General features: G+C 39.4%; 2 protein-coding genes across 3 annotated transcripts; both read right to left on the bottom strand.

Moving 5' to 3' along the window:
* Positions 1–8952: 8952 nt before the first annotated feature.
* Positions 8953–9901, bottom strand: LOC137590669 (protein S100-P-like). Its single transcript, XM_068308378.1, has 2 exons — positions 9680–9901; positions 8953–9232 (listed from the first exon to the last, which is right to left on the bottom strand). Exons 1-2 carry the CDS (start codon positions 9815–9817, stop codon positions 9092–9094), a joined length of 279 nt encoding a protein of 92 aa, XP_068164479.1. The 5' UTR covers positions 9818–9901; the 3' UTR covers positions 8953–9091.
* Positions 9902–13151: 3250 nt separating this feature from the next.
* LOC137590668 (uncharacterized) lies at positions 13152–16373 on the bottom strand. Of its 2 annotated transcripts, XM_068308376.1 has the most exons (5): positions 16223–16373; positions 15552–15881; positions 15235–15354; positions 14171–14268; positions 13152–13355 (listed from the first exon to the last, which is right to left on the bottom strand). In XM_068308376.1, exons 1-5 carry the CDS (start codon positions 16275–16277, stop codon positions 13266–13268), a joined length of 693 nt encoding a protein of 230 aa, XP_068164477.1. In that variant the 5' UTR covers positions 16278–16373; the 3' UTR covers positions 13152–13265. The 2 variants fall into 2 exon arrangements, with proteins under 2 accessions (XP_068164477.1, XP_068164478.1); XM_068308377.1 differs by lacking the exon at positions 15235–15354.
* Between the last annotated feature and the right edge of the window lie 6105 nt (positions 16374–22478).

Raw genomic sequence — 22478 nt, 5'->3', positions numbered from 1 at the left:
TAATTTAAAACCCTCAGAGCTGGGGACCCTGAGGGACCTCTTGTTTATCATGAAAACATTTTCATATTTTATGTCTTGGAGATATGTGCTTGTCATTGTGTGCTGGAGTTCACTGCAGTGCAGTGAACTCCAGCAGCAGAGGCATATGAGTGAAATGAAGTGAATACAATATAATATAAGATTAAATAAAAGTCAAAGTAAAAATACAGCTTTTCAGTTATCTTCGCAGTGTCTCACATGTTTTGGACAAGTGTTTCATAGTTGTAGGAGCACAGTTGTAATAAAAACCTGTACTTCATGATTCCTTATTTTTTTTAAAAATTGTGTATTCAAAAATACAACATTTCTAAAATAAAACAGAAAAAAAAAACAGAAAACAGAAAAGATGTATAGAAAGCTGGATGCAAATTCATATAAGCTCTTTGAACAAGGAAAAGAACCTTGTTTCTTATCCATCTGAATAAATGTACTAACATGTTAATCAGCATCTTTATGGGATAGGAACTGGCTCACTTTGATGTAAGATAAAATCAGGTCTGAATCTGAAATAAGGTGTTACTTCTGATTTAATTGGTCGGATCTAAAGAGGCTGTTTCAATTGTGACTGCGTTGTGATCAGTCAGTGGATAGAGATCAGTTAGCTGATCCTTGGCTCTATTCTAATCACACATTTTACCTGTAAACAAAGCATGAAGCTACTAAAGCAACTTTTAAAATACCTTCGATCATTTTTGCATGAAATAGCTCCATTAGGCACTCAAACAAATACATCATGAATTAATGAGGTGATAATTGACTGTTTAGTGAAGAAGAAGAAAGTAAATGTGGTTGTTGTTTCCTACTGACGATCTAAAAGAGCTGAAGTGTCGGAGAGAGGACCTGAGGGCTTACGAGGATCTCTGGGTGCCAATGGCTCTGGATGAATCCAGATGCCCGCTGGCTGACGCTGGTGTTCGGTCAAGCAATGTGACAATGTCTAATTGCATTTGTGCTGGAGGACGTCTCTATGGCTGCTGACGATAATGTAGGACAAAGTCTCCTTGTCACTGTGTGTGTGTGTGTGTGTGTGTGTGTGTGTGTGTTTGTGTGTGAACAGTACAGCAAGACAGAGAACAGGCCTCTTTTCAACAGGACGACACAAGCGTTGCTGGTTTCTACTGACGTCACAGGCCAGTGGCAGTAAAAGCAGGAAAATGCAGATTACATCACTGAGTCCCAGTCTTTGCACAGAGAGCTTGTTATCAGCACAGCGCAGGTATGAATGTGCTCTCAATGCAAATAGCACAGCTTCACGCCCTCTCTTAACCTGTCTTCTGTCTGCAGACGGCGAGTGATTACAGATAACAGGTTGACAAAGTCTCTTTCTCCTGTGCTGATGACTCTGTTTTCTATCATGGACCAGAGTCTTCTTAACAAAATTACACATTTAAAGAAATAGGAATAGAAAGGAGCTAAAATAATATTAAATGTATTCCTTGTTTCATTCATGAAATAAAATTAAAGGAGGCTGCCAGTCACTTGAAATATCTTAAAGGGTCTCTTGTATTCGCTTATTGTTAAAAAAAATATGTTTGTCTGTATATTTAGAATATTAATTTAATAGGCGCTTCAGATTTTACTGAATGCTTGTTTTCTGTCAAAATATTCCCAGTGGTGGTGTTTTAAATTTTTCTGAGCCTCAGTCTGGAATTTGCTTCCTGATTGCTGATGTTCTGATGATAATTGTTTTGCATATTCCTGATAAAATTCCAGAACCAACAATGAACTGCTGCCTTCAAACAGGTGTTGTGTATGCAAACAATACCTGAGCCTGTTGCTAAATATCTTATTCCTCTCATTGCGTACTGTTGCTGGCCAAATGCAATAAAACAAACAAACACAGTTTCTTCTTCCTCCTGTTTTATGAAATTATTGGGCTCTTATAAAAAAAAAAAAAAAATTCTGACCTTTAGAAATTTTTTATTACATTACGCTCCAAATATCTTCACAAACGTTGCAGATAGAAAGATGAAACAAAAAGCATATTACTCGGGCGGCAAAGGGGATCAAAATGAGATGATGACCTTGACCTTGCGAAAACGAAGTCCAGGTCAAATTTCAACTTTTATGAATTTTTTTGCACATATCTCAGGAAGATAGAAAGATATAATCACAAAACAAAAAACAACATTTTCAGGAAGCCATTATGAAAGTAGGTCAGGGTAAAATTTTGATTTCAGGGCTGTCACAAGATGTGGACAGTGTCTGACTGCCTTGTTTGTCATGGAACAGCCACATGCAGGATAGTTAAAGGATCAGTTCACCAAAAAATATCTTCTCATCTTCTCATCCTCTTGCTGACCCAAAGTGATGTGAACTTTCTCAGTCATCAAAACGACTTTGGAGTTTCTCAGAATTGAATGAGCTAATTTGGATGGATAGGTATACTTCATGATCCCAAACTGGGATCATTGAATTACACCTATACCATCCCACTTTGGGATGTGCAATCCCAAACTGGGATAAGTATTAATTCAGGTTCATTCATTTGAACCTGGAATCATGTTTCTGGGGGCTGCACAAACAAGCACACAACTGCCTCCAATACTTTAAGAACATGGAGCTGATTTTTATTTTAATTTGAATTTAAGTGGAACGTCTAAACTTGAATGAAAGCTGAAAAAACATATATGAACATATAGAAATACTTTATATGTCATATATGTTGCACTACAAGCCTGCAGCTCACGCAGATCAAAGGTGACAGTGTCGATACTGTCTTCCTTGAGAGAGGAACACTTTTGGTTTATTTGCGCTCGCTATAAAACCTACTCTTTTGAATCAGGGTTGCGGCTGTCTGTCAGTCATGCTTATTGTTGAGAAGTCAGTTTTTGTAATGAATCATATAATCCTGTTCAGCAGAGGACACATGGCCTTAAAGCAGACAGACACCGGCATCTTGTTTGACAGTAATGACTCTCAGCCGACAGGAATGTGAGGTATTGGAGTAACTCCCTGATGGTTGCATGTTGGCTGTTACACAAGCCTCCGTTCAGCACATGATTACTTTCAGTAAGCGCATTGGCATAACTCACACATTAACTATTACTGGTATGAACAGACACTTACCCATCTGTCAGTATGCCACACCTTTAACGTATTGTACTTTGGTTAAACTGTGTTCTGTCTGCTGTGCAGAGTTTATGTGATTATACGTTATTATTGTTTCCCCTCTTGTCCAAGAGGTTTATTTAGTTCGTCTCAGAACTAAAGAAACATCTTCCAACAAGTTCAGTTAATTTCATGTCAAGTGATTTCAACGGTACCAGACGTGGGGTGACTTCAATCCCTCAGATGAACCCATGACTCCCAAGAAAAACGGTGGGTTCAGGTTTAGAAGGCAAAACAGCAGCGTGTTTGTACCTAAACAACACACAACCTGGATGACTGGGAAAAGCCTTCGATGTGCAATTTCTAAAACTTTGGTTTACGCATCAGTTTTATATATTGTGGCTCCCTCCAGGGGTTTTCAGATAGCATAGCTAACATAAATAATTGAGGCTTTATAAATATAATATTAACCCTGCAACATTAAATGATGTAAAAGTCATGTAGAAAAAGATTTAATAGAGAAATGTACTTTTATTTGCATTGACTTTAGCTTTCCTGATGCACAATTCCACTGTTGCCTATCACAGTTGTTGCTGTTCATGCTGACCCACTCCAGAACTTATTGATACAGTTTTGGGTAGTGCTGCTCATTTTTACAACCATCCATTGATGAATTTATAACAATAAATCCTAATTTGTAACCAGATTACAACTGGATGATGTTTTTGTAAAGTGGTATTGAATAATCATAGCAGCTTCATCTATTGTCCTTTTTATTTTTGTGTTTTTAGTTTTTGTTCTGCATTGTTGGCACTATATCATAAGCTGAAACAGACATGAATAAAAACCATTGCGTCACAGTCACATGTCAGTTGATTTCAACGGTACCAGACGTGGGGTGACTTCAATCCCTCAGATGAACCCATGACTCCCAAGAAAAACAGTGGGTTCAGGTTTAGAAAGCAAAACAGCAGCGTGTTTGTGCCTAAAGTTCATATGACCAGAGATGTGTGGCTTTAAAAACAGAACAAGGTATTCATGATGCCTTGACCTGCTCACGTGGAACGAGCTGAACAGAGTGTGTGATTGATTGTGGGACCTCAAAAGCAGCAGGCAGCTCCCTCATGGTGCGTCTAATGAGCAGGTTGTGAGGGGACGGTGCCTTGCTCAAGGGCACCTCATAAATATTAAAGCTAACACCGACGATGTAGGAATGAGGCGGCTCACTGATGAGTCATCTCATGTGTGTTTTGCCACTGCCCCACCCAGGGACCGGTGGGAGGACCTGAGTATTGTCGTTTCAGAGAGAGATGAGCAGGTGACCTTTTCCTCCGCGAGATTTTAAGTCAATATTCTTTCCATTTCTCGTAAGGCAATCTGTCAGAAAGTCTGACAGTATGTCAAGGCCATTTTTCAGGGAAGCATATCAGTAAATGTTTGAAAGCTTAGAGGAAGCATTTTAAGCAGGAAGATTAAAAACTAATAACTAAAACACATGTTTAAATATGAACCAAGAAAGAGAAAATCTGATGTGTGGATTCTATATTATCTACTGATTAGATGATATAGAATCCACACGTCAGATTTTCTCTTTCTTGGTTATATCAGATAACATGCAATAATGTAATAAGTGGTCAAATACTAGTGAACATATGCACCAGAACATACAGTAAAAACATTATCCCTTTCACCTGTGTCTCCTGACTCCAAAGCTACATTCTAATCCCCATAAGCTCCCATAATGCCCTGACAGAGAGAGAGACACACACAGAGGGAGGAAGAGGGGAGAGGAGAGTCTGAGCTCAGTGACCTTGCAAACCGATTACAGGCCAATAGCCTCTCATGAGCAGCGCTGAGACCCCAGCCTGTACAGAGAAATCAGCCCCAGTCACACAGACACGAGGAGCAATGACTCACTCAAGATGGCATTGGTGATTAGTCATAATGCCAGCGATTATTATTAAGATGGAACCTTGCCCCTGTTCAACAAATGCCTTTTATTCAGGAGGAGAATGGAGGCAAAATGCCACTAGAGGGCAGCACAGGCATTCTTTAATTACACAACTGTTCCAGAAGGAGAAAGTAAGTGTGTCACTCGGCCAGTGAGACCCATGTCCTGACCTACAGAGGGAAAATATCCCAGAGGTGGATAACAGGCAGCTTCATGTCTGATTAGAGAATGAACTAACTTTTAGCATGTTCTAAAGTTTCCCCTCCACTGCACGACATTCTGAAGCGGAACAAACGCAACGCAAATTAGTTATCAAATTAGTTATCAAAGAGCTGTTGTGTATTCAGGTTTTTCAACCTGAATACACAAGCTTTGCAAGTGAAATTAGCCAATTACCAATTAAATTTATTGGCTAATTGTGTTCATTATCAGCCATTAATAATAATCAAATCAAATAAGACACAAGACACAATAAGACAATTACTTTAACAGGAGAGACTTTTCTGTTAAGGCCCACCCTTCTATAAGAGCTCCATTCTCTACCTTCAAGAAAGGACATGGATGTTTTCAGACGTTTTTCTCTGGATGAGATCAACCCATAATGTTTGGGGCAAATGAATCAAGTTTATCTCAGAAGGGAAAATGTAGATGATGATGAAATGAAGCCTCCATTTACAGCTACGCATGGCAGTGGATCGGTGATGCTTTGCTTTCTTATGGAAACCATAAGCGAGTAATGGGTCACATTGATTTCATCAAGTAACAAGAAATCAGAGAAGAAAAAGTCCCACCACCTTTGAGGAAGAGGAAGCTTCGGCATATTGAACCTTGCAATCCCATGCACACCTCAATGTCCTCAAGGCTTTGTTTAAAGGGAAACAAAGGAATGGGCTAAGATTCCTCAGGAATGTTGCCAGAAATTGGTGTCTGGATAAGTATTGCATTGGTTGTAGGTCTTCTTCTTTTCCTTTCGGCTTTTCCCTTCAGGGGTTGCAACAGCGAATCAATTGCCTCCATCTAACCCTGTCTTCTGCATCCTCTTCTCTCACACCAACTACCTTCATGTCCTCTTTCACTACATCCATAAACCTCCTCCTTGGTCTTTCTCTAGGCCTCCTGCCTGGCAGTTCAAAACTCAGCATCCTTCTACCAATATATTCACTATCTCTCCTCTGGACATGTCCAAACCATCTCAGTCTGGCCTCTCTGACTTTATCTCCAAAACCTCTAACATGTGCTGTCCCTCTGATGTACTCATTCCTGATCCTATCCATTCTGGTCACTCCCAGAGAGAACCTCAGCATCTTCATCTCTGCTACCTCCAGCTCTGTCCCCTGTCTTTTCCTCAGTGACACTGTCTCTAGACCAAAAAACATCGCTTGTCTCACCACAGTTTTGTACACCTTATGGTATCGAACAAGGTCATATCAGAGAAAATATTTCCACAAAAAACAAGAGATAGTTCCCCAGAGGGTTGAATCTTTTAGAGGTTGATACTTGCCCTAGCTTCTACACTAATGCGGATAAACTGCGCTTGGGACAAATAGTATATTTTCTCAATAAACTTAATATCCAACTACATAACTAGGGCTCCAGCTGTATTTCAGTAAAGACCCGTTGTTGTTTTGTATTGGTATTTATGACATATGTGAGTCGGAAACAGCCCACCCTGTGACCCCTGACTGGAATGAGAAGCAGCCACAGTCTTGATGTGACCGAATGTGTTGCGTCAGCAGGTAACACAATGTGTGGACCACTCGAGTGAGATTTCTCAAGCGTTCTCTTCCGTTAGCACAGGGGTGAACCTTGAAGGTGTGACTTTAATATTGTGACTTAATGTCACACCTTTCTAGCCACCTTTTATGCTATGAAATAAAGTTCAAGTCTTTCCTCGGCCAATACACACATGAGAGAATCTCCAGTCTCTGAAGACTCTGTATTTGCTTATAGGTCACCATGCCCTACTTTTACAGGAAATATGACTGTTCTAACCTGAGACTGTTCGACCAGCATGTGTTTACTCATGTACACATCAACCACAGTCAACATTTTGTTTCCATCACTCGTATAAATCTATTTACCTTTTTCTACGACTGCAGCATGCACACGTCAATTTCACTCTGGTTTGTTTTATAATACTTTAAAATTGTCCCGTTGTGTCTCATATTTTCACTTTTTAAAATTTATTCCATATTACATGGACATTGAAGAAAATTTTAAGATTAATTGCATGTTTGCTTTCATGCAAGATATTATAAAAAAGTTATCAATGGAATAAATTGACACGTTGGGTTAATTTTATTATTCAACAGATATGCTAGTGTAGCCAGAGGCTATTTCCCTCCCTGTCACTGTTTGGCACTGTGTCAGCCTTTTACGCACAGCTGTGGCGCACTGATGGGGGGGGCGGTGCTACGCACACTGTTATATTCAGGTGCGTGCGGTCGCGCCCGCTCTCTCCTGCTCCTCATGCACTCCCATAGTGGCTGTGGCTCAGCGTGGCCGCAAATTGTTTGGCGTGGCATCGGCAGCTCAGTTTCCCCAGACGGCTTCCCATTTGGGTGGTTTGAACCTGTCGTGTGGTCGCCATTTAGGTACCCAACCGTCTCGCCCAGTGTGGCTGGCTGTCGGGGGCCGAGGGAGAGGGGCTGACCTGTGTGGAGCTCTGCTCAGCGCGTCTGTCTTACCTGCCCGCTCTGGCTGTGTACCCCAGGCGTGTTTGAGACGCACATCCTCCCGTTGCCTGGGGTGTGCTGTGCTTGCGGCGCGCTGGCCATTACAGGACACCACGGACCACTACTCCTTGGGCCACGCTGCTACCCTGGCTCTTCTCATTAGCCCTGGCCTTTTTTTATAATGGCTTAGTCTTGGCCCTTTTATACTGGTTTTATTTCATACTGGCCCTCTTAACCATTTTATTGAAGTATGGCACATTTGATTTTGGATTATTTGGCTCTTTGATTTTCCTTTTGTTCTTCATTTGGTTCCTTATTTTGGTTCTGTTCTTATTTTGGTTAATTCATTCTCAGTTACATTTTGTTATTTGCCATTAGTTTATTGAATTAGTTTGTATATTTAAATCATGTGAATTATCATTTAGTCCACACCAGTTTGTGCTGTTCTGTTTTAATTGTTTTTCCTTTTCTGTTAGGTGCTGCGGGCTGACAGCGGCAGTTTTATCCTTGGTGGTGGCACGTTCTTCACGATCCCTTTTTTTTGGTTTGAGTGTGTGCAGTGTCACTGGGTGATTCGTTTGATTTTGGTTGTCCCTGCCGCTTGGTAAGCCTGGAGCCCCAGCCCTTATTTCCTTTTGACCCCAGTGCTCACCCTATAGTACGGCATAACTGGTGTGTGCCACATATTGTATTATTTTAATTCTTTTGTTAATAAAAATTTGTTTGTTTTAATGGAAAACAGTCTCGCCCCAGTGGTATAACGGACCTGTGTGATCAATCTGAGTTTAGGATTTCCTGGGGTGCAATTCCCCAGGTGGCGTTGTCGACTCAATTCCGGTATTCCTCACCACCCCATACTCCGCTCCCGCCACACTAGCATTAACTTTATTTCTAAATAAATACATGAAAAATTAATTACTAATATTGTATATAACAATTATTAGTTCTAAATGTTTATCAGCTTTTGTTGAATCCTGGCCTGGTTCCTGGTTAGACCATCTTAATAATGGTGTTGGTGAATATGTGTGCATCTGAGTTTCTTGCTGCTATAAATTTTTTAAAAAGATGTTTCAAGTTTAACGTATAACCATCATTTTGTCACTGAGGGGCATCGTATTCAAAAGACTTAAGAACTATTGCTTGCTTTGTCTACTAGGCAGTGCTCTCATTGTGAAATAGATGTAAAAATGTGTTCAACCCAAGACAAGCAAGTTTTCTCATTTCTGAGATCAGGCATTGATTCTTTATCTTTATTTTCTTTTTCAGATTTTTCAGTTAACACATGAACACAAATCTTTTTATTCACGCTCCTTACAAACAACAGTATGTCATTTTTGTGTCCTTTTGGACCCACCCTGAGGTGCAGTCACCCTGCTCACTTTTTGGCGCATCGGTCGTGGCAGGCGCAGGTCAAAGCAGCAACCAGAATCACAAACTCACTGAAGTCGACCTCCGAGTCTCCGTTAAAATCCAGACCGCCGAGAAGCTTGTCTACTTCACCTTGGTTCTTCGCTGCCTGCGTAGGCCAAAAATACAACATTAGGATTGTTTGATTCTATTCCAACACTAAATGTGACTGCATGCAAATGTGGAAAGCGTAGTGACAGTGGTCAGTCTTTGTTTCCAACCACATCTCATTCAGATTTGGTTTTAAGAAAAATTCAAAATGGGGCATTTTGGTGCAGAAATTTGCTAAATCCAATTAAAGAGTCCAAACATCAAAAAATATATAAAATACTGTATATTAAAGGGCACATCTGCACATTCATCATTAGTGAAGGTGTGGCTGCTCAAAATTTTGCTCCAAAAACTTTGAAGGCCTGTTTTAATTTCTTAAATTAAATTTAAAACATTTTTAACCTGTGGTTTTTAAGCATGAGATGAAAAGATCAATTTCAGCACCTGAGGCTACTTTTGTAACTACAGAACCTTAACATTACCCTTCTACATTGCTGAGATGTACCTTGAGCAGTCCAGGCAGCTCCTTCTCCAATAAGGTCTTGACTTCCTTGTTGTTCAGGGTGTCCTTCTTGCCCTCGCCTGCGGCATAGGTGTCAAACGTCTTCATCAGAATGGCCATGGCTGTCTCTAGCTGCGTCATGGTTGCTGGTTTAAGAGCTGGTAGGTGAGGCAATGAGTGAAACCAACGACTGAGAGCAGTAGATGTGTCTGGGGGTGAAGACAGAGGGAGACAACCCTTTATAGTCGTTGGAGTTCATTGGTTCTTATGGTACGAATTATTTGTTAAGGGTGTTTCCAAGTGTGTCAACGCAACCTCAGCTCTACAACACCCAGAGTACACACTACCTCCCTGATTGGTGGTACTACAGTCATTTACCTGTTGATTTAAGGAGAGGTCTTTTCATTGCAACACAAAAGGCGACTGATTCCCCGATTCGCTTAACTTTACATAAAGAAAGGCAGAGGCAGGTGGAGAAACTGGTTGTCATGACAGCAACGACCATTGTCACCACATCTGGTGTGGTTTGTTGTGTATGCTGGTATTTAACAAGTAAAAACTTTATTATACTAACAAATGCAACTGCCCAAAAGGACACTAGCCCCACGTAGCACAGATAAATTTGCTGCTTCATTTTCCCAACAGCTGTTCAGTGGACTTCACCACTGAACAGTTTAAAAATGACTGAGCAATATGTATTTTAGTATTTTGAAGGTGCAACAAAAAGAAATATAGAATGATAATCGATGAAGACGCACATCCAAATGTGTTTTCCTACATGTCCTGGAACAGTTTAACAGTTTTGAATTTAACATGAAGTAATGTTAAAATGGTTGTATGTTTTATATAAATTGGTTGTACAGCATGGTATGGGCTCAGCACAGCCGTCCACCTTTTGGTCAGATCAAAAGCGCTTGGCTGAAATTACATCTGCGATGATATGAATGTTTAACCTGTTGAAATTGCGTGGGTTTATCTTCAGATAAAATACCCTACCAATGTATTATATTTGCTCAGCCAACATTGCCCAATGCTGGTATGAAAAATCATCATCAATGAGTTATTATATTGTTTGAAATAAGGTCATCATCTGACCCAGACAAATCCAAGACTTAGTTCCTGTGTTCCTAAAATAAATTTTAGAAGGAACCAGATTCTAGTGGATCAATTAGACTCCAGTGTTAAGGCTTCCAAAGGAACCAGCCGCGAGATTCAAAATGTTACAAAATCAAAATCCTTTAATCACTCAGTTTCCAAAACCAGGAAAGCTCAGTGTACAGTACCAAGTTTACAGTACCAAAACTCCAAACTCGTAGTCAATTCCAGGCAGGGGTCAAAACCAGATGATCAGAAGCAAGACGGCAGAAAGGGGGCAGGCAAAACCATAATCCAGACAGGCCAAAGATTGTACACAGGGCATCGAAGACAAAAATTGTGGTCAAATAGGCAAGGGGCCAAAATCCAGAAGAAGAACAGACTAGGCAAAGGAAACTCGTGGTCGTACAAAAAGCTTTCAAGGAGTACAATAACGATTGTCATACTTACTCCCTGCTCAAACAAATTCTGAATTATGCCGAGAGTCTGCGACAGCACTGAACTGAAGAGAAGGGTCTTAAGACAGACCAGGGTGCTTCATTAGTTTCAGGTAGAACTAATGATCCACTAACTAGGGGAAGAAATAAACACGAATTGGCTAAAGACCAAACGAAACCATCAGGGGAAACAAACCAGGTGCAGCGAATCATGAATGTGGCAGTAACAGAAAAGCAGAAAAGTATATGAACAGAAAACCAATGAACAAAAAAACAACAAAAAGTCAGGAACGATCGTGAAAAGTTTGCTGAAACATAATGATGTGGACTTGTACAAAGACTAGATTGTTGCCGATAATCTTCAAAAATTACGGCTCTGGGGCCTGAAGAAAGCCATCATGAAAGATCCTTTTTGCTAGAATTTCTAATGCTGGTCCCAATATGATTTTAAATTTGAAGTATGAGTTTTACACTTAGTGAGTGATATCTAGATTATCAATATAAACACTTTTCCCACAGCTTTTATGACAATGCAATATGACAGTGAATCACTCACAAGTATATTTACACAGGCAAATTATTTCATAACATATTCCAATTAAAATCAAAAGGAAAAATTACGTTAAAGTCCTTGCATCTAAAATTTAGGATATAGTTCAACTAAACTCAGTCAATACATCACCATGCCTGCTGAAGCGATGACTTGGTCTGCAGTTATAATTGGACCTTAGAACAACAGATGCAGAATGTCATCTACTTCATAGAACTGGTATGAATTTGGGGTTAAATCAAGCAGACTATTGGCACATCAGTTTAGATGATGCATTTTGTTTCATTTCCAAAGTTAGAGATTCCACAGACTCACCCACTTTTGACCCAGCTACCACAAATCAAATTTTAAATCTTGTTTCTCATTCTTCTCAGAAACTAAATCTCCATTTGAAGTGACAAAAAGGATCACCTTCTATGAAAATGTAAATGTTTGTATTGCTGACCTTAGTTCAGGCACCAATAACTCTTCCTTAAAAAAAAAACACAACAAATTATGCACTTCCTCTAGACCTATATCATTATTGATGTCATGGTTGTGTTCTTTTTGTATTCTCTGCAGGTCTGTTTTTGTGTTAAGCTCGTTTTCTCTTGACAGGTCAGGCTGTTGCAGGGGGTGTGGCTGGCTCCTAGCGGCTGACGAGGAACAACAGTTCTCACTCTGCTCATCAGCCTCTTCTCAAAAGGCCTGGTCCTCTCCAAAGAGGGTCCTGGATAATTTCATCCCGTGATGTGTTACTAGTTGTCTCTCAGCTGCCTGTCCTTTCCTGTGTTTGTGGTTTTTGTGGTTGCCCACTTGTGTTTGCAGCCTGAGCAATAAAACTTACTTTTTCTGGAGTCAGTCTCTTCTCCTTGGGGTCCAGACGCAAACAACTGTAAAAATTGAATATTGATGTTAAAATATAAGCTAAAGGTTTTAGCAACTTATGTCAGGAACACTCTGACAGACTCTTCATTTGCAGGAAAAGGATCCTGCCCCAGCTGCTACCTACCATTATCTGATTTGGAGAAAAAGAACAGTGGCGTGAAGCTGCATGTTCTGTGGAAATGTTGGAATTAAACTTGACCTTTAGTTTCTCATGCTATTATGACTAGAGAAATTAATACAATGTGGTTTCAGTTTGTGTTCACTGGTTTAGGTGCTGCATGTCAGATCTGTGACGTCTGGGTGATTAAAATGAACACAGATGGGTCACTGAGAAAGCCTTCAACCATCAGAGGCTTTGTTTCCATTTCCTGTCATGACATATTAAACCCAAACGTTTCCATTCAGTGGTCTTTTCAACCAAATACATTCTGAAACCTAGAGTACATGTTTGCTGCAAAGTCAATACCACAAACAAAAGCAGGTACTTAAACCACATCATCTTCATCAAATGAAATTGGACAACAAATATGGCAAAAACTTTAATATAAAAAAATAGAAAACATTTACACTCATAATATTTATATAATTGAGGTAAAGATATAATTATAATCGTGCTGAAATGTAGCTAAAAAAAAGGAGTTCAGGATGTCGATCTGAGCGGATCCTCACCCACTTCTTTAGGCTGCACATGCTCAAAGTAATCCAAGGACTCATACATTGGTACCTGGCACTGAAAGAGATGCACACAATTACTGCCAGCACACATAGAAGTGTAGTAGAGCAGTACAGTATATCAGTGTGTGTTAATCTTGAGGGGTTAACAGTGCACAAAGTTTGATAGAAGACTGGAAAGAAGACTGGAAATTCTGCTGTACTTACGGTTGCCCACAGTATTGCAACATGACTAACCACAGAAAGCATTAACATCCTATTAACATGCTACTTAAATCATTATTTCTAAGTATTCATGGTCTTGTATCCTGTTAATACTTATAACAAGGTTTTCTGCATTACTGAAGCCATATTTGGATATTCTGTGCATTGAGAAAGCCGGTCTGTGCATTTTCACACCTTTCTGCAAACATTACACACTGCCTGTGTGTACACAAAACCATTGTCACATACAGTCTTGTTCACTCCAGATTAAATTTTTTGTAACAAAATCACCTGGAGTTCACCTAAGGTGCTCGCAAAGGAGCATAAAAATAATAGGAGTGAATGGAGTAAATGCCTACAAACCTTTTTTTTTTCTGTTTTCTTTTTTAATTTTAATTTACTGTAATGATCCCTGTAGGGAAATTATGAATAATTTTATAATAATAGTTAAATTAACAATTTATAATAACAGATATATTTTCATTTTATTTATTTACTCATTCAATAATTACTTATTAATAATAATAATTTCCACCCACTTTTAGACACAAAAGTGAAAGATTTTATTTAATTGTGCAAGTATAGAGTGCCCCCATGCACCAGTCAGAAAGTTTGATAGTGACATATTTCACCGAAATCTGTGGGAGATGTGTATTCCCCTGAACTCACCCACTGAGAGGAACCTCTGGAGCTGGTGCTGTGTTGGTCCATCTCGGCCTCTTCAGAGTCAATGTGGGGAACCTCATAGATTACCCTGGCTGCTTTTGCTGAGACAAACACACACACGCACAAACTTCAATGTAGTTTAATTTCATAAATCTGGACCCACACAGAAGTCTGTACTGAAACGTTGCCATTCTCATAAATATCTCCTTGGTACGAAATGCAGAAGTGAAGACAGGATGAGAAAAGATATGGAGAAACTTCCTTCCCTAACAAATTTCATTTAGCAAATTAATACTACAATGTCAGGAAACTTCAGCCATCTCACCTGAGCTAGATCACATCATCTGGATCCCACAGTTTGAACCACTTTGGCACAAATTGTTATTCTAGTAAGTTTTAGTATTATTTAGCTTGCTGCTGTCACCAAACTAGACTGTAACTGTTTTTTAATTGCATCCTTTAAAACTTTTCTTTTCACCCTTTGTCTTACATCACTATAATATTCGTTGGCTGAATTTTATTGCCTCAATATTCAGATATAAACCATTCCAACAGCAACTTTACCACACCTGATTAACTTGGTGGGACCCTGACCCCAACCACAACAAAGACAAGTGATTTAATTTTTTTTTTACAGTTTTTACTGTCTCGCAGTTGTAGAAAGGAACCAAAAAAATAAATAAGATGTAAAGCCATCTTGAATTCACCCTTTTGCCTGGTTCTGCAAAAAACAATGATTGGTTCTTTCTACATTCCATCCTCCCACCAACATTTGTGGAAATCTGTCCTGTTGTTTTTGTGTTATCCAGTTCAGAATCAATCCAACCAAGAAACAAACTTTGACTTGTAAAAGTATAACATGAATGCCTTTAAATTAATTACTGCAATTTCAATTTGGAATCATCATAATTTCAGGAAACAATCCGTAATATGCTTCTCTACTCTCTGGTACGCTGTGAACACTCTTTCACTGCTGGAAGGAAAATTAAACGGACACCAAAGTGCTTGTAAACCACATTTCATCGGTTTTTTGTTGTATGAAAAATGAGCTTTGTATTCCTGTGTACCTCGTTTCCGTCGCAGAATGCAGAAATAGGCGAGTGGAATGAGGACCAATGGAATCACTACAGCAACAGGAATGATCACAGGTAGCAGCAGAATAGTCCTGTTGGGTTCTGATTGTCTATCTAATAACATAAAGAAATACTGCAGTGACATTTCTTTCTTTTAATCGGATTTATGTGTACATTTCAAACAAATCTGAAAGGTTTTCACTTCAATTTGAGGATGACATATGTTTAAAATGTAAAACTGTCTGATTGCATCTTATTACTAACCTATTCTGGAATTAACACAATCAGGCTACTAGTACTTTGTCACCTACCTCTTGTTTTGTTGTTGTTTGTGTTGTCTCTGGCTATTACTGTGATGACCGAGCCATTTCCTTTTTCTTCAATAAATTCTGGTATTAGTACCGTCAACATGCAGACGTATGTCCCTGAATCATCTCTTGTAATCGCCGTAAAGGTCAAGAATGAGCAGTTCTGTTTATCAGGCATCAGAGAGGGATCCTTTTTGAAACAGGTGTCATTTTTTAGCCAGCTAAGAGTCACTTTTTTAAACGTGACCGTCCAGCAGCACCCAATGCTGACATTCGCCCCTTCCATAATGGTTAAATCAGGAGTTTGGATCAAAGATATCCTTGATGATGCACCTATAAAGGGAGAGGTAAGAATTCATGATTCATGTGGTGGTTCATGACAAGGACACATCTTTACAGAACTTCAACAGAAGGCTTGTTGGCGAACAATATCAGACAATAGAAATCATGTAAACATGGCATGAAACGGATCATAATTGAATTGATTTTTTTGCAGAAATCAACAGCAAACTAAAGCCATAATCAACAACAGAAAATTGAGGTACCTATCTTTTTTTAAATTTGACTTTATTTTTTGAAACCCCTAGATTCAAATGGTCAATCTAAACCATAAATACATATCCCCACTCACTTGACAAATGTGGTAATATGGGGTAAGCTGTGTTTTTACTTACTCCAGGATGAGAGGCCACACAGAGAGGCGAGTAAGAAGCAGTTGAAAAGCGTCATCTTCGTCTTGATTCAGCGGTGACTACTGACGCACATCCCTTTATAGCTTCTCTAAGTCCTACCCACAACACCCGCAACGCACTGTGTTACCATTTCCTCTGTGTTCCTACCAAGAGATGTGACAGACATCATCTGTTCCTTCAGATACAGACATATTTATGAGGTATTTCTATGTAGGGATGAGTCAAAACTTTGTTTCCAAAAATTTTTACTTCTATGTGTCTGCGGCAAAAATTTACCCTACAATTGAAAACAGTTTATGACCCATTGGTAAGTCTAGAGCAGTGGCTCTTAACCTCGTTGGAGGTACTGAACCCTGCCGGTTTCATATGCTCACTCACCGAACCTTTCTTTAGTAAAAAAAAAAGTTTTTTTTCAAATTTAACACATAATTACAGGTTTTACTGGTGTAATTAATGAATTGTGCATTAATGTCACCTTTTTCGAAGAACAAAACCAAGACAGTGCATGAACTCACATGAAATGAGTTACCTGCAAATTAGTGTGACTTCTGCTGTTGTTATTTGGGAGACCAGTTCAGATATGTGTGGCTTCACCTTGGCAAGTGCTACTCTTATGTCATTTTCACAGCAAAGTCTGTTTCTTTTGTTTTCCATGCAGCTTGAGGAAGTGTTCCTTTATTTTTGCCAGTGCCAGACTAGAGTTACTCAACTTGACATTGCAAATCTGTAGAACACTGACTCCCATCACGTTCTGTTATACAGTACATGTAAATTCACGTTGCACAGGTTCGTCCGACAACTTTCGTTTTTTGCTCAACAGTGAATTAAAATATTAAGAAAGCAAACAGATGACTTACCATCGTGACATGTATAAATTGACTACTGAGTGCGTAAAATCCCGAAATCCCAGAGGTGCTTCCTCTGTCACCAGAAACGTGCAACACATAGAAGGTCAGACAGATTCCATCAGGAATCTCATGTCTCATTTGTGAGGAAGATGAAGGATGGGAATTATTTGATGTTTTGAAGGGCAATGATCCCAAGCAAACTCCAAAACCCTCCAAGTCATGATTTCAGAAGAAGTCATGGATTCTTCCGGAGTGATTCTGGCTCTGAAAGTTATCACAGCATGCAAATACTGGAATATTCCACAACTGGTGGGGAATGCGCTAAGATTCCTGAAGAATGCTGTCAGTGCATCTTGGGGCCGCATCCTGTTTTATGTTTCAGAGAAATATTTGTACTATTTGTATGGAGCTGTTTAAGCTGTTCTTGCATGATCAGGTAATGTTTATTACTTCTTTCTTTGTTGCTATTCAAATTAAAATATAATGAAATATTTAAATGCTGCCAATGGATGGCCTTTCAAATAAATAGCTCAGATATAATTTTACTAACATCTGCCCAGATGGTTGGCACCTGTGCCTCTACATTTACTTGTCACATACTGTTTTTGATTAATGTGAGTTACTTCAGATGTACTTTTGCTATCCTGGATGACAACATCAGAAAAACAGGAAGAACCACAACCACCAACCACCCTTCTGCAGGGCTGTGTTTTTGTAACATTCAGCAACAAAACTGAAACAAGTTATGATCAGCATTGCAACATATCCGATCCACAGCTTGTGTGTGTTTTCTGTGCAACAGCAATGACGTCAATACTACGTATATATGCTGTATATCATTCTATCTCAAAAAATATTTTATGTGCTTAAAAGGTTTGGATAATTTAGTATTTATGGCTTCAAACTATTTTAAAACAACAAGGGTAATCAATCAGATCGATATACCTTAAAAAGCCTGGAGCTGTCAACAGTTCATCCAAAAGCTTAGGCTAAGCTGTTGGACAAACAAACAAAAAAGAGCACAAGTGCAGCACAAACCTCAGCCAACAATCCTCGACATTATTGTCATTCATCTCTGTCTACAGCACAAATAACATTTATGACAAAGCATTTCTTTGTTTGAGCTACGCTGTATAGATTTTATGGAATTTACGTTGATGTCGTACAGTATAAATAAATGCTATGCTTCATTTAAAAATTATTTAAACTGTAAGGTCAGGTCATATCAGCCCATTTCACCGGTAGGTGACAATACAGTATGAGGTTGTCAAGCAACCAGTGTCCCTTTAAGAGAGGTCTAGCTGCAGACTTTCCACCACCGTGATGCTCTTTTTAGATTCAGACTGAGACTAAAATCTTACCTCATCTTATCTTAATGTTTGCAGTTATACTTGTGTGTGCTTTGTGTGTACACTCAAACAGACAAGTGATCTGTTTTAATGTCCACCACTGTAGGCTGTCATGCATGCAACACACCCTGGCCTGCAGACAAGCACAGCACCACGGAAGGTCTCTCTCTCACACACACACACACACACACACACACACACACACACACACACACACACACACACACACACACACACACACACACACACACACACACACACACACACACACACACACGGCAGAATAAAGTACACACAACACATGGCCATGGCCTACAATCAAAATGCATTCCGCACAACTTGCACACCGAGAAGTCCAGCTGAGGTGAACATGGAGGTGAACTTTAGACTTTTGCCTGCTCCAACCCACCATTTTAAATGAATGGATTGCAGTAAGGTGTGTATAGAACGACGAGCGGATCATTGCAATGATATGTGCTACAAGAAAGAAAAGTAAGGGCAGGTGCTCCCCCAGAATTTTTTGACCAGATGAGACACTGCTCTGCATTCCAGCCAGTGTTCAAAGTCACAACCTTAGACATAAAGGGCAAGTCATCCTCTTCCTACCAAATGAGACACATTTCTGATATTCACAATACTTCATCCACTATAGACTGTTTTATTCATTTATTTCAAACTTTATTAGACACTTTAATTATCAAAATTCTGCTGAATCAGTCATTAAAATTGAATGTATTGAAAAGGTTTAAAAAAAGTAAAACAGTATGTTGTCTCTAAATCATTTCAGGTGGGTCAGTTGCACAAGTACTAACCCTTTACCCAACCTATAGATGTCACTGATCCCTCTTCCCCAGATTTGACAGGTTGGGCCAGGGTCATACCCGGAAGACATTTACCGTTTAACATCAGTACATGTTGCAGCACCATCTGCTGATAACAGGAAGTACTACATTGTTATTATTTATTTTACCAATGTTGACCTCAACATCAAACTAGCTTGAAGATATGATGTTCTAGTATTATTACCTCTCAAAATGAAATCATTTGTAAGGACATTTTTTTTTAACAAGATAATTCTTTCAGGTTTTGTCCATTCATGCTTATGTATTTGTCTTTTGTCTCAATCATTTCCCCTTTCATACTTTCTTTATTTATCCTCCTAATGATTAAAAAGCCTGTTTGCACATTTCTCCATGTTTATTTAGCTTAGCTGTTACCTTTACACTACAGTTTCAAAAGCACATGGAGTATGATGGTGTTTGCAGAGATAAATGAAATGTAAAAATATGTAAAACGGTACCGTGATCTGATATTCTATCGATCTTGATAAACTAGTTGTCAACCTTCACAACTTGTGAGATAAAATAAATAATATTTGTGCCTCGGAACATAACTGATTGCATACCTTTAGTCACAGTTTCAACACAACTGTTAATTACTGATACACAATATCACTCTAGCTTTTAGAGAATTGACCAGCTCTTTAATATTTTATTTATTTATATAGTAATTTAATGCCCATGGTTGAATCTTTCCTTATTTGAGGATCTAATATCCTGCAGTAGCAGCAGTGGCTCAGTCCACTGGGTGCTAGGGATAGAGACTAGAGGGTGGCCTGTTCAAGACCCATGTGAACCCATGTTGGCAAGTCAGTGGTAATGGTAGAATGCTCCCAGCCATCTATCCATCCATTCATCCATCCATCCTCTGTGCGCTTCATAGGCTGGTGGTGAATCGCTCTACTGGATGGATCAGCGTGCTTTTGTCATACATTTATTATTGTTATTGTCATTTTTATTATTATTGTGTTAATCTGTACATGCGATATCTATTGCTTCGTCTGTCCACTCCTGGAACAGGTGTCCCTCCTCTGCAGTCTTCCTGAGGTTTCTCCCATCCATTTTTTCCCCTGTTAAAAGGGTTTTGGGGGGAGTTGTTCCTTATCCGATGTGAAGGTCGTACTGCTTGCAGTGCACCAAGGTCAGAGGGATAGAAGTATACTTTTTTGATCCCGCAAGGGGAAATTACATGGTCACTTAGGTTAGTATTTTTTAACAGTATACAGGCCCCCTGAACACAACACACATGGGGGCCTGTAAGCATACAGTTAATACATACACATCAAACTACACACATTGGGAGGCAGAGTGACAGGCAGCGGCTTCTGGAACGCGCCCCAATTGAGCAGCTCGTAGGGGGGACGGTGCCTTGCTCAAGGGCACCTCGGCAGTTGCTGGGAGGTAAGCTGACTCCTCCCACCGTCAGCTCACACCCCTGGTGACATCATGGCGGGAGCGGGATTCGATCCATCAATGGCTGGGGCGATCTGTCTACAAGACATCTGAGGCCTGTACCATAAAGCTTGATTAACCTAGCTGGGCTTCCTCCTGCTTATCTGGCTTCACTTAACGAGACATCTGCCCTCCGGATTTTCGGTACCATAAAGCTGGCTATCAACTCACTAATTCAATTCAGGCTTGTCCACTCTAGATCTGTGCGCGCTCACATAAAAAGGGCGGAGTTTGCTGCATGCGAACAATCGCTAGGGGTGGGCTGATCGATCCAAATATCGATATTATCGATACTAAGCAAGTACTTGGATCAGATCGATACCATTGTCCTGTGATCGATACTTCAATGGTTATATGTTCACCCAGTTGAAAAAAAATCTTGTTTTACTAAGGGCTACAGCTATCCATTACTCAAAGAATCGATTAATCTATTGATTAATTCTATTACTAAAGTAATCAGATAAAAAATACAAGGTTCACAATATGTTATTGATATTGTTATTTTTGTTACTGCTGTCCTATTTGGTCTGATTTGTAATGACATAAATAAAAGTTATATAGTGAATGAGAAGAAACACCATTTCCATTAGTGTAATATTTATTACCCCCAAAAATGAGTCTCTCTTAATCTCTAACTTATTGTGAACCATGTATATTAAAGTGGTAAACAAACTTTAATTCCTGAAATAACATTACGTTGCATTGCTGCTTTTTTTTGGTTTGACTCTCTTGACTTTTGTTCTGAAACAGTTGTTGTAGTAGAAGTATTTTATTTTTTTATACTGTTAAAGTTTGCATTGTAGTTATTTATTAAAAAAAGTAAAAAAATTTATTGCCTAAAATATTTGTGCTGTGTTTATCACAATTATAATAAACTAACTTGGGGGGGGGGGGGGGGATTATTCAATGATCATGACATTCCCAAGCAAAAAGTATCGGTTTGTATTGGTGTCGGCCGATACTACCCTATATTTAATTGGTATCGGATCAATACCAAAATTCCCAGTATCGCCCACCCCTACTGTGCACCAAGATCCACCGGGTTCTCATAAAACGGACAGGCCATTTTCCAAGAGAACTGACTGGTCAGTAGGTGGGGCTGTTATACGTGCTGAGCCCTTATACTGAACTTATCCTGCTCCTGAGCAGGTTAGGTGTTCAAGCATAGGTTACCACGACAACGTAGCCTGATAGAAAGTAAGCCACCTTTATGGTACCAAAAAGCCAGGGTTAAACGTGAAGTTATCTTGCTAAACTGTAATCCAGCTTTATGGTACAGGCCTCTGCTCTACCGCTGAGCCTCTGCCGCCCCATGGATATCGTCCATGTGCAGATTGTAAAGCCCTTTGAGACATTGTTTGTGAATCTGGGCTATACAAGAATACATAAACTTGAAACTATTCATATCAGGGCTTTCAAACAGTTCATGGAACAAAAACAAAAACCAGAAACTTTTGGTATTTTGCCAGAAACGAGGAAATAAAACTGACAACCTTCTATTTTTAATGTTGTGGAACATTCTTTCTTGTAAAAAGAATGTTTCCCTTCCTGTCACTCAACCAATGCGTGATGAGAGAGAAGTTTAGGCAAATCACCAGCAGTCAAGAAAAAGGACACTGCTCTAAAACTTTGAAGCTTTGAAACTTTCAATTTGATTTTATCCAGTCATAAACTGCTTCTCCCTCTCCATCATCTGCTCTTTAACTGGATCAGCGCTGTTCTGTTTACTGTAGGGACAAATCTACAGTAT

This window comes from Antennarius striatus, chromosome 23 (assembly GCF_040054535.1).
Source record: "Antennarius striatus isolate MH-2024 chromosome 23, ASM4005453v1, whole genome shotgun sequence".
NCBI lineage: Eukaryota > Metazoa > Chordata > Actinopteri > Lophiiformes > Antennariidae > Antennarius > Antennarius striatus.
This window is presented reverse-complemented; position numbering and strand designations above follow the sequence as displayed.